Source organism: Monodelphis domestica, chromosome 1 (assembly GCF_027887165.1).
Source record: "Monodelphis domestica isolate mMonDom1 chromosome 1, mMonDom1.pri, whole genome shotgun sequence".
NCBI lineage: Eukaryota > Metazoa > Chordata > Mammalia > Didelphimorphia > Didelphidae > Monodelphis > Monodelphis domestica.
In genome coordinates, this window is record NC_077227.1 from 284,722,067 (window position 1) to 284,735,536 (window position 13,470).

The 13,470-nt window shown below is 34.1% G+C and overlaps 1 protein-coding gene across 2 annotated transcripts in view; it reads left to right on the forward strand.

Annotated features, from left to right (window-relative positions):
- The window catches only part of SOCS4 (suppressor of cytokine signaling 4), a 32,646-nt gene extending 24,660 nt beyond the window's left edge, over positions 1-7,986 (forward strand). For both annotated transcript variants that reach the window (XM_056810971.1, XM_007473150.3), the window contains exon 2: positions 1,247-7,986. In XM_056810971.1, coding sequence (XP_056666949.1) covers positions 1,342-2,652 — 1,311 coding nt within the window. In that variant the 5' untranslated portion in view covers positions 1,247-1,341 and the 3' untranslated portion in view covers positions 2,653-7,986. The remainder of the gene's footprint in view (positions 1-1,246) is intronic.
- Positions 7,987-13,470: the final 5,484 nt, after the last annotated feature.

Genomic DNA, 13,470 nt, shown 5'->3' on the forward strand with positions numbered 1-13,470 from the left:
TTTGCTAGGTAAGGTCTGAGAGAGATACTTATTAGAAGGAATCAAAGAAGGACTTTGGCAGGACTTCAACAGAGAAAGGAGGAGAAGAAGGTACAGCAAGTAGCCTAAGCAAAAGCATAGAAGTAGAAGAACATGTGTTTTGGAGACAAAAAATAAAATCCAATTTTAGCTGGAATTTTAGACAGTTTTAGAGGACTGTAATATATAGTATAGCAGGGCAGCTAGATGGTACAGTAGATAAAGTGCCTAGCACAGAGTCAGAGAGACCTGAATTCAAATGTGACCTTAGACACTTCTAGCTGTCTTTCAAGTCACTTCACCAAACATTTGCCTCAGTTTTCTCTTCTATAAAATGAGCTGGAGAAGGGAATAGCAAACCACTCCTGTATTTTTGCCAAGAATACGCAGGACCACAAAGAATCAGACACAGCTGAAAATGACTTAACAACAACAGAAATAGAAGACATAGTTGAAAATGTAAGCTCATGCCAGATTGTAGAAAACCTTGAATTCCAGAGAAGGACATTTGAATTTTACTAGATAATCCATAGGAAGAGCTACTAAAGATTTTTAAGCAGAAAAATGGTATGACCAGATCAGTACAGGAAAGAAAGGTGCCTCTTGTTCACTGCCTGGTCAAGAATTTCCTAATACGTATTTAAAATTGGGATAATATTGAACATACATAGAATACAAATAAAAAGAATTGAATTTTCGTTATTTAAATTGCAACTAAAATTAATGTGAAATTCATATCCTTAATATTATTTCCACAGTTGTCAAGTTATAAACAATTTTTAGATTGGCAAGAGCAAAAAGATCCCGGAACTTCCCTCACATTTGTTCTCTACATCTATTTTTTTTAAAACCCTTACCTTCTGTCTTGGAGTCAATACTGTGTATTGGCTCCAAGACAGAAGAGTGGTAAGGGCTAGGCAATGAAGGTCAGGTGACTTGCCCAGGGTCACACAGCTGTGAAGTGTCTGAGGCCAGATTTGAGCCTAGGACCTCCCATCTCTAGGCCTGGCTCTCAATCCACTGAGCTACCCAGCTGCCCCCGTTCTACATCTATTTTTATGTATAAATAAAATTAATTTCATTCAGTAAATATCTATTGAATGCCTGCTATGTTCAAGATACATAATTGTGTTTTTCATAACTTATTTATACCAGAAATTGAGATTTAGCATAAACTGTGATGATTATATGACAAACTGTTGATAGATATTTTTGTTTGTTTTTCTAGATACTTCCATAAAGGGCTTAGAAGAAACTTCCTCCTTAAAAGCCTGAAAAACCAGCATTTGTAACGCCTGTACTTGTGGATATAGACTGACAAAAATGGCAGAAAATAATACTAAAAATGTAGATGTGAGACCCAAAACCAGTCGGAGTAGAAGTGCAGACAGAAAAGATGGCTATGTGTGGAGTGGGAAAAAGCTGTCTTGGTCCAAAAAGAATGAACACTCTTCTGATACTGATGCACCAGGTGCCACAGAGAAAGCTGATGGCCCTTTAGGGAGCCCAGAGAGAAAGCACAGCTGTTCATCCATTGAGTTGGATTTAGATCGCTCCTGTGGGCACAGATTTTTGGGCCGATCTCTTAAACAAAAACTGCAAGATGCTATGGGACAGTGTTTTCCCATAAAAAATTGTAGCAGTCGACACTCTTCAGTACTCCCTTCAAAAAGAAAAATTCTTATTAGTGAACTCATGTTAGATAAGTGTCCTTTCCCACCTCAGTCAGATCTGGCCTTTCGTTGGCATTTAATTAAACAACACACTGCCCCTATAACTCCAAAATCAGATAACCGGAGAAGCACAGACTTATCTGATAGTGACATGAGGGATGTCCAGCTGAAGGAAAGAGGTAACAGGGAAGAAAATATAAACTCTTTTTCACATAATCAAGTTCAGCCATGTGACATGGCTACTGAACACCATTCACATAAATGTGATCCAAAAACTGATTCTGTAATGAACCTGGCATCTAATAACAGTATAGAAGATAGCGATATGGATTCGGATGATGAAATTTTAACACTTTGCACAAGTTCTAGGAAAAGAAACAAACCAAAATGGGAAACTGATGATGAAATGCTGCAGTTGGAAACACCTCCTAAATACCATACCCAAATAGATTATGTTCACTGCCTTGTTCCTGATCTCCTTCAGATCAATAACAATCCATGTTATTGGGGAGTAATGGATAAATATGCAGCTGAGGCATTACTGGAAGGAAAACCAGAGGGTACCTTTTTACTTCGTGACTCAGCACAGGAAGACTATTTGTTCTCTGTTAGTTTTAGACGCTATAGTCGTTCTCTTCATGCTAGGATTGAACAGTGGAATCACAACTTTAGCTTTGATGCACATGATCCTTGTGTCTTCCATTCTCCTGATATTACTGGACTACTAGAACATTATAAAGACCCAAGTTCTTGTATGTTCTTTGAACCACTTTTATCCACTCCTTTAAATCGGACTTTCCCCTTTTCCCTTCAGCATATATGCAGGACAGTTATTTGTAACTGTACAACCTATGATGGCATTGATACTCTCCCAATTCCTTCATCTATGAAGTTATATCTGAAAGAATATCACTATAAATCAAAAGTTAGAGTACTCAGGATTGATGTACCAGAACAGTAATTTCAGGGAGGATTGGTGGCATTTGACTGACTGATCACATAAAAGCTCTTTCATGACTTTGCCAAGTTTGTTTGGGGGTTGTTTGTTTTTTGGGTTTTTTTTGCCATTTTGAAATTTTCTCCAAAGGTAGAATCCAAATTAATTTGTGCCCTAACCTTTATTTCTAGATCCTTTGGGAGAGGGGTATGACTGGTAATATTATATTATTTTGATATTACACACTACTTAAAGTTTTATGTATTTTAGGGATTAAGTCTTCTGAGTTGCCTTGTAGCAGTTATTCTTTAGATTTAAATTTTGTTCATTTTGGAAATTGTAATTGGCAGATCTACAGATGTGTTTAAATCATTCTGTAAGTGGCAAACTGAAAATTGGGTGAAAGACACTGCAGTGTCCGCCATATAAAGTATAATTTCTTTATTAATTTAGTTCTAACATCACTATTCCTATGCATAAAATATTATTTTTCTATCCCCTTTTTAACTAATGCTTTTCTATTCTTCCAGAAAAATGAACTATCGTGTTAATATTTAGACCATGGTTCAGACTAACATAGCAAACCTTCATAATTTATTAAGAATTGTGATAAAGATAACAACAAACTTACCTGCAGATTAAATGATACATCTGATGGCATAAGAAGCTTATACAGCAACTGTCTGCATAGTTTCCAGGTTATTCTTTACTATGGATTCCAACATCAGTTTCCTCTGTTTCTTCCTTTCCATACCTTTCTAGACAAAAGCCCTTTATTTAAGAAAACTTAAATTGTATTTTCATTTGGGGGGTTAATTTTGAAAGAATTGAGTATCAAAGGTTTAACAAAGTGAATGAGCTTTATTCTGCCAGTGAGGATGAAGCAAAAAAATTATATTTTAGAAGTATTTTTAACTATTTTAGATATAATAATACCATTTAGTGTACTTAAAGAGATCATTTTCTAAGTATTCTGAAAGAGTTAAATAATAGAGATCATACTTTCTCAATGGAAAGCCTAATAAATGCCTGTAGTCGTATAGTACTGTAGTAATTTTAAAATGAGTCCTCTGACTTCAAGCAGACAGTTCTTTTTTATTAATGTCATAACATTTAAGGTTTGGGACCACATTCATTTAGGAAATGCTGTTCCTACATAGCTTAATTAGAGAGTTCCCTAGACTTACTATTTTGTGCTAAACTCTACACATATAACTGCCACAGATTTTCATTGGGGACCAAATAAGGCACCAAATTTATTATTTTCCATTATTTTAGATTGGATTAAAGTCCAATACCTGAGAATTAGATAGAGGGGTAATAATGACCAAGGTGCTTATTTGTCTGGTATTTTAAAGGAAATTGATCCACACATTCCAAATATAATTGTTCCTGTCTTCAAAATTGAGTTAAGTCTTTAATGTGGCCTTGGGCAAAGAGAGGGAACCAAAAAAAAATGATGACAACTATAGTCACTAATTTTGACCTAATCTAAGGCATAGTGAACCAGAACTAGTAATGATGGTTAATGTTGACAATATTTTAAATCTATTATTCTAAAATTAGGAAGCAGTTTATAAGTAACATTTGAATGAGGATTGAGAGAAATATCCTGTCAAACAATATTCCATTTAAATAACTAATTAAGAAATTCTGTTTTTATTCAAATTTTAGTCTGTACCCATATAATTCCTTGTCTTTCAGTGAGCTGCCATTTTGCATTTATAGACTTTGTTAAGCTAATTCATGCAGCCTGTCTGTTTCCTTATCAACTTTTTTTACTTTACTAACTCCTTGACTGGGGTCAAAGAAATCCACTGAAAGAAAAATCCAAAATGGAATAAATGTTGTTCCATAATCAATGTATCATTTATTTTTAGGAATAATATTTCTATATTTTGCTAGAAACACTAATACTGCATCTTTCAGTGATAGCTGAAAAATAAAAATGTTAACACCATTACCAAAAAATCAGAAACCAGAAGAATGGTTAACCTTTTATGATACCTTACAACCTATACCTTTCAACTGATGATCTTCAGTTTGGCAAGTCTCCCTGCACAAAGATTTTTGCCTTGAAATGAAAAGTTGATAAGGCCATGGATTAATTTAAATATCCAAATACTTAAATTTACTCTCAAGATAGCCCCTTCCAAATCTATATTGCTTTGGGTAAGAGTAAGAAAGTCTTGTACATTGGCTTATCTATTATGAATCTTTTATCAATATATTAGAAACCTGTCCTGGTTATTAAAATAACATTTCTAAATATTCACTTTGGAGAGGGGAAGAAAAGCAAATTGCTGTTCATTTTTTATTATGAGGGGAACCTCCCTCCCATCTGCAATTTAACTTATCAGATAAGGGAATTGATAAGGAAAATTTCTGTTTCTGTGAAACAATATTTTAAATATTTTTCTTTTTAAAACTTTTTATCAGTACTAATTAACCTAATTTAAGACTTGCCAAGGGAGAGAAAAGCATGGATAATTTTGAAAGGAAATACAGAATCTAATTCTGTCAAGTCTTTTGAAATAGGTAAAAATTAATGTTTATAAAGAAAAGTCATCTAAATAGCTTCATAATATTGTTTGAGCTGTGTTGTGGTATATTTCTGTGATTTTCCTGTTCTTTCAACATCTTTGTGGTACTAACAAATATAAAACTATAAATTTACAATTGTATTAGTATCCATGAAGTAGTTACCTGTTATAAAAAAGAACAAGAAATAGACTGATCCATCCTGACACATTTTGCATTTCCTCCCTTATATGCACTTCAGTAAGAAGGAATTTAGGAAGTAGTAATAAAAAGTCTTGATATTGGGATGATAGTGATAGAGACAGGGGTGAGGTAGGGATTGATTTTGCAATAATTGTTAAAGATTAAAAGAATGAAATTTTGAAGAGGGAATCCTTTGGTTTTGGGGAATGTAGTTTTAACAGACTATCCGATTAGTAGGTTTCACCTTCAGAATACAAAATCAAAGGAAGTTTTTAGGTGTATAATTACATTGAGAGTAGAGTGTTTTAGTAAAAAAGACAAAGGAAGTTAAATAATTTGACTAAAAATTAACCTTGTAAACATGAGGCAGCTATAGCAGACAATTAAAAGGTACTCATGAGAAAGCATTTAGCATGTTGGAACTGGGTAGAGCTTATTTGGCAAGGGGATGAAGCTAAAAGAAACAAGACAAAATACTTAAATTAAAAATTAAGGCATTACCTTAGGGAAATCTTGACAGTGAAAGGGAGTTACTTAATCACTAATAGCTCAGCTGGACAAGACACTTAACTCTGATGAAGGAAGAAGCTTTGCCGGAAATCAAACTTGGCTTTCTATCAATTTTTCAAGACATCCGGGCTTAGGGGTATGGAGGGTGGGGATGGGAATTATGCTTCATCATATGCCTTTGAAAAAAGTTACTCTGATATTCTAGCTTCTTTGACAAATTGTATGAAACAGTCATACATGGTCTTTGTCTAACCACAATGTGCACTTAAATAATTCAGCGAGAGTGCTTTAATTTAAAAAGAAACCTAATAGGAAGTGAGTTGAAGGAAGCTTTTAGTCAGCTTTGGGGCTAGAATTATTGATTTCACGATGAATCCTGTGTTCTCTCCTGAATTTAACTCTAGTCCAAATGAATGGCTTTAATTTAAAATTTGAACCCTTACAAACAATATGTTTTAATAAATAGAAATATTTTTATCTTTTTTTTTAATAGAACAGATATGGGATACAGGACACAATTTTTTGTCATAAATTCATCATATTTTTGTCCCTACCAGTAAGATGCATTTATTATTTATTCATGAGCCAAAACCATTAAGAGGATAAATCAAATTATCAGCTTCCTGTCTCTCTTTAGTTTAAATCACTTTAAAGATTCTATAATAGAAAGACAGCTTCCTTCCTATGAGGAAAATTATGACCTATCTTCTTTAAAAACATATACTTCCTTTCCTTTTAAAATAAATTCTGACATTTTTCTTGTTACTCTTTATTGCAACTAGAATCCAATAAGAATCTTTTATATTGATACGATATGGCACGTTTCTTTGAAAAATATTATTTCATTTAGGAAACTTTTTAAATGACAAGTCAGTTTCACAAAAGGGAAATTGTGGATTAAAGCTCAAAAGAATGAGCTATCTAAAGTCAAGACTTTAATCTAACAATTTTATTTTTCATTTTTCCATATTCAAATAAAAATCATCATCTTATTCCTAAAGATATCTGAAAGCACAAGAACATATTTTTAACTGGGCACACTGGGTTATTGAACAACCAAGTACTGTATGATGTCTACAATACTCATTGTAAGTAGGGCTAAAATTTTTTATATCCATGGTTAACTATTGTCACAGCCATTAAAGGGTTGAAAATTCAACTTGAGTAGATTTTTAATATAGATGTTGGGTGACCAATATAAATCTTTTAAAAAATACTACATCAATACATATATCAATATGTACAATACAATACTAATTCATCAAGAAGTTATGCCAATCAGCACATGAGCCACTGAAAGAGGAAATGGGAACAATAAATCCCTATCTTTAATTTACTGTGTGACCTTGGGTAGACCGATCTCTCTTTACTTCCCATTTCCTAAGCTACAATGTAAGTCAATACTTGCCACCTGGCATCCTTCATTCTTTGGTGACATTTGAACTCCTTAAAAGGTAAATACTGTGCAACTGTAAGTTGTAATATGTGTAAGTGGTAATATGATCATAGATGATCTAAGTATTCCCATCGTGGTAGGCAAATAGAGAATTACCCTCCATTACTTCTAGTCAAGGTTTATCTTAATTTGACAATAGTCTTAATTTGGCCCTGAGGATCCCATTATCCCTAAAATTGTATCTGGTTATGCTTAAATTTTGTATTTAAATGAACCATAGCAATTTGGCACCCTCATGAGATTTTATAAAGATTCAATTTTAGAAGTAATCCTGTCCAAACTATCTGATGTTTTAAAATTTAGTTATTTAGGGAAATAAAAACAAGGTTACATTTAATATATGCTTGAGCCACTGTAAAAATCAATTTGTGTTTACTTAAAATCTATGCTGCCTTTTCTAGGATTAGATATGTAAAGAGTATGAATTGAATGATAATATGGTTGATGAAGAAAAACTAGTTACTTCTTGTAACTACTGTATAATCTTGTTGGTTGTAGACATATTTTTATTCCCTGTCTTCCACCAAAAGAAACATACTGTATTTCCATTTTGCCTCCTATTCTTGAAGTTGAATGAATGTTAGGTCATTTTAATATATTTCCTCATAGATGGAAGAGTTAAGAGAAATTTAAGTTTTAATTTCTTAATTAAAATTTGATAAATTAAACCTTTGTGTTGTTTTTATCAGGAAAACTGTCACCAATCACTTATTATGTGCCTACTGTGTGCCAGACACTGTACTAAGCACTGGGAATACAGCAATAAAAGACAATACTTGCCTCATAGTTTTTACAGTCTAATGGGAGAAACTATAAGCAAACAAATATATGTATAGTAATATTCAGAATAAGTAGAAAGTAAGTAACAGGGAAGACACTGGAATTCAGAGGGACTGGGGAAGGTTTCTTATAGAAAGTGAGATTTTAGTTAGTTCTTGAAGGAAGCCAGAGAGTTCATGGTTTTCACAATATCTTCAACAAAATGCTATTGTTAAGATATAGGGTGTTTACATTATAATTTGAATTTTCTAAATATTTAGTTTTCCATGTTGGCACAACTCTTTTAACACTACATTATGTAAAAAAGCCCTTGGCTTCAGGGCAGCTAGGTGGTTTTAGTAGCCTGAGTGCAGACCTAGAGACCTGGGTTCAATCTGGCCTTAGACAATTCCAAATTATATGACCCAGGACAAGTCATTTAACCTCCATTACCTAATCTTTATTGCTTTTCTGCCTTGGAAGCAGTACACAGTGTTGATTCTAAGAGAGCAGGTAAGCGTTTTTTTTTTTTAAACCCTTACCTTCCGACTTGGAGTCAATACTGTGTATTGGCTCCAAGACAGAAGAGTGGTAAGGGCTAGGCAATGGGGGTCAAGTGACTTGCCCAGGTTCACACAGCTGGGACGTGTCTGAGGCCAGATTTGAACTTAGGACTTCCCGTCTCCAGGCCTGGCTCTCAATCCACTGAGCCACCCAGCTGCCCCCGAGTTTATTTTTTTAAGCCTTGAATTTCATAAGTCAAGGATACAAATGTCCTACCTCTTAATAGAATCATGAAGGTATGCCCTGAAATCTGAGCCTATTTTCTCATCTCTAAAATTGAATACTTTTACTACCACCAGTTTCATTTGATGCTTGTAAGGAAAGTTCTTTACAAGCTATAAAGTGTTTTGTAAACCTGAGTGATAATTATTCCATTCTCCCTGAGGAATTCTGAACTTCTTGGAACTAGTATTTCAGTACCAGGACTTAACAAATTAAACCTGTGAATATTTGAAAAGAATATTGAACCTAGAGACAGAAAATCTGAATTTGAATCCAGGCTCTAATTTATTAGTTCTGTGTCCATAATTAACCTTATTTTTGTCATCTATAAAATGGAGGTAATAAGCTACTTGCTTAGAGATATTAAGAACAACTTTGTAAACCTTATGTGCCCCTGGATAATTTACTTGTGTCAACTTTAGAATGCAAGAGGAGTTTGCACTGAGAATTCCAAATAAAGTAGGGACAATTTGACATCTACCACTATTGTGGTAGATGAGATTCTCTACATTATAGACCTAAAATGTAACAGTTGGAGATCCAGGAAAGGAAGAGGTTGACCATATTATCGGGATCCAGATAACAAATCTAGGTGCAGTGGGCAGTCCCCTCAGGTCCAGGATATGTCTATATAAGGACTTTTCAATTTTTTTTTTACCTTTAGGAATATAGGTAAATAGATACAGCTTCATTTTACATTGACAAACCAATTCAAAAAAATTTTAAGTACATTACTTATTCATTTTAATAATATTAAGCATCTACTACATGTTAAGATGTGCTGTGAATTGTGCAGTTAGAATGAAGGGACAAAGACCAGAAATCCAGCATCTTCTGAATATTTGACCAAGAGAGTATTTGTAGCTGAGAAATTCCAGGGAAGCTCCAAGACAGATGGTACTGATCCTTGAAGAAAAGAATTCTGAAAGGCTAGAAAGATAATGTATTTCAGTCAGATTTGCTCATATGACCAGCAGAAAAACACCAAGGCAGGAGATGGCTTGTCATGGAATCGTTAATTACCATTTATAATAGGAAATAAGTTTGAAAAAGTTAATAGGTGTCATTGTTGTGGGCCTTAAAAGCCAAATGAGTGATTTCTTTTTTTGTCCTAGAGAAAATAGGGAAGTGTCATAGTTAAATCTAGCCTATATAAATTATTTTGGCAGCTCTGTGAAGAATTAGGGAAGATACTAGAGGTAGGACTAGGAAACTATTGCTATAGTCCAAGTAAAGGTGATAACCCGAACTACAGAAGATTTAAGTGGAAAAATGGAATGGAATTAAGAATTGTTGAATCTTTTTTAAATAGCAACTATTTAGATATAGAATGAGAGAAGAATTGAAGTTGACTCCTAGGATTCACTATGGATTTTTTTTTTTACCATATATAGAAAATGATCTTCATTGGACAGCACAAAGATGAAGAGTATCTTTACTTTCATGAGATTCACAAACTTACAATTTTATAAACCAAGTAGATCCATATCCCCATATAATATTTCTCCATTTAATGTCATTTTCAAGAATTATAAAGATGTTAGTATTTGAGTCCAACTAAAAAGCCCTTCTTACTATAATGCCATTCAGTTAAACCAACAAGGCAAGCGCAGTTTAGTCTCGATGACCGTTTTGTTTTTGGATTGTTAATGAAAAATGTTTTAATTCTTTCTACTAATAGATTGTTTAAATAGCCATTCTTTTGTCGATGGTAGCCCCATAATAAAGGTATTAAGTTAATGGTTCTGCTTTAGCTGCTCAGAAAGACAAAGGAAAAACTTAACTGGAGCAATGTCCACCCCAGCACTCTATAAAGTTTTTCCTCAAAAGGAAATGAAAGCAGCTGCAAGATTTGAATTGATCTAGAATATTAAGGACCTACTCTTGCTTTAGCTTCCTGGCTACTTAAGTAGAAAAACTCACTGTGTGATTATACAGGAGGTTTCTCTCTGCTGACTGGGCACACTGCAATAGCAAATTATCAGATAAGGAAGCTGAGCCCAACTAAATCAATGCTATATCCTTGCTAAATAATCCTTCACACACTATGGTTATTTAAACTTTTTTTTTAATAAGTGGATAAATATTTCACTCTGTTCTGATCCCAAATCTGAATCTATGAACTGTCCTGGGTCAGATCTAGCCCAGAATTTTTAGCATTATTAGAAAGATCCAAGTGGTCTGTACAGAACTATTTGGGACTATATGACATTTAGGAAGTTATTAAAAACTGTCATGTGAATTTTATGAAACTCTCTACTACAAAACTGCCAAGGGTAAACCCTCTCACTAGAACAAGAGAAAAGGTCCTCAGTGACCCAAAAAAGATTAGTATAGTGGAATAATATGGAGGATAAAGATAAACACTTTAAAAATATTTTTTAATATTTTTTCTATGGTTTCATGATTCATATTCTCTCCTTCCTCTCTCCCCCTCCTGAAGCTGACAAGCAATTACTGGATTATATATGTATTTTTCAAAACCTCTTTCCATATTATTCATTTTTGTAATCATTTTTAAAAATTAAAACCCCAAATCATATACCCATAAAAACAAGTGATAAATCATGTTTTCTTCTGGATTTTTACTCCCACAAATCTTTATGTGGATAGCATACTTTCTCATAAACCCCTCAGGGTTGTCCTGTATCATTGCATTGCTATTAGTAGCAAATTCTATTACATTTGATCATTTCACAATGTTTCAATGTACAATGTTCTCCTGGTTCTGCTCTTTTCACTCCACATCTGTTCATGTAGGTCTTTACAGTTTTTATAGAAATCAAGTAATCACTCCTTATAGCACAGTAGTATTCCATCACCATCATATACAATAATTTGTTTAAGACAAGACAATGCCTTATTTTCCAAATTTTTGCCACCACAAAAAACACAGTTATTTATGTACAAATGGGTCCTTTCCCATTTTTTTTCTCTTTGGGATACAAACCTAGTAGTGGTATTGCTGGATCAAAGGGCATGCACTCTTTTAAAGACCTCTGGGCATAATTCCAAATTGCTTTCCAGAATGATTGGATCAATTAACAACTCTACCAGCAATGCATTAGGGCCCCAATTTTACCACATGCCCTCCAACATTTATTTCCCTTTCCTGTCATGTTGGTCACTCTGCCTGGTGTAATGTGGTGCCTCAGAGTTGTTTTGATCTTCATTTCTCTATTCAGGGGGCATTTAGAACATTTTTTCATATGATTATTGATCATTTTGATTTCTTCATCTGAAAACTGCCTATTCATATATCTTGGCCATTTGTCAGTTGGGGAATGGCTTGATTTCTTATAAATTGGACAGAGTTCCTTATATGTTTGAAAAATTAGACCTCTGTCAGGGAATTTTGTTATAAATTTTTTTTCCCCAATTTGTTGCTTCCCTTCTAATTTTGGTTGCACTGGTTTTGTTTTTTTTGTTTGTTTTTTTTTAAATAATATTTTATTTGATCATTTCCAAGCATTATTCATTAAAGACAAAGATCATTTTCTTTTCCTCCCCCCCCACCCCCCATAGCCGACGCGTGATTCCACTGGGTGTCACTTGTGTTCTTGATTCGAGCCCATTTCCATGTTGTCAATATTTACATTAGAGTTTCGTTTAGAGTCTCTCCTCTGTCATGTCCCCTCAACCCCTGTAGTCAGGCAGTTGCTTTTCCTCGGTGTTTCTACTCCCACAGTTTGTCCTTTGCTTATGAATAGTGTTTTTTCTCCTAGATCCCTGCAGATTGTTCAGGGACATTACACCACCACCAATGGAGAAGTCCATTACATTCGATTATACCACAGTGTATTAGTCTCTGTGTACAATGTTCTCCTGGTTCTGCTCCTCTCGCTCTGCATCACTTCCTGGAGGTTGTTCCAGTCTCCATGGAATTCCTCCACTTTATTATTCCTTTTTGCACAATAGTATTCCATCACCAACAGATACCACAATTTGCTCAGCCATTCCCCAATTGATGGGCATCCCCTTGTTTTCCAGTTTTTGGCCACCACAAAGAGCACAGCTATGAATATTTTTGTACAAGTCTTTTTGTCCATTATCTCTTTGGGGTACAGACCCAGCAGTGCTGTGGCTGGATCAAAGGGTAGACATTCTTTTATCGCCCTTTGGGCATAGTTCCAAATTGCCCTCCAGAATGGTTGGATCAGTTCACAACTCCACCAGCAATGAATTAATGTCCCTACTTTTCCATTGGTTTTGTTTTTATAAAAACTTTAATTTTATATGATCAAAATTATTCCTTTTATATTTTGTAATATTCTCTGCCTCATGGTTGGTCTTAAATTCTTCCCTTCCCCATAGATCTGAAAGATATGCTATTCTACATTCACATAACTTATAATTATCACTATATATTTGTCATATACCCATTTTGAATTTATCTTGGTATATTCACATAACTTATAATTATCACTATATATTTGTCGTATACCCATTTTGAATTTATCTTGGATAGGGTGTGAGATATTGATCTAAGCCTAATTTTTGCTAGACTGTTCTCCAATTGTCAAATAGTGAGTTCTTATCCCCAAAGCTGGGATCTTTGGGTTTATCAAAGTCATTTACCCCTAGTCTATTCCATTGATCCACCCTTC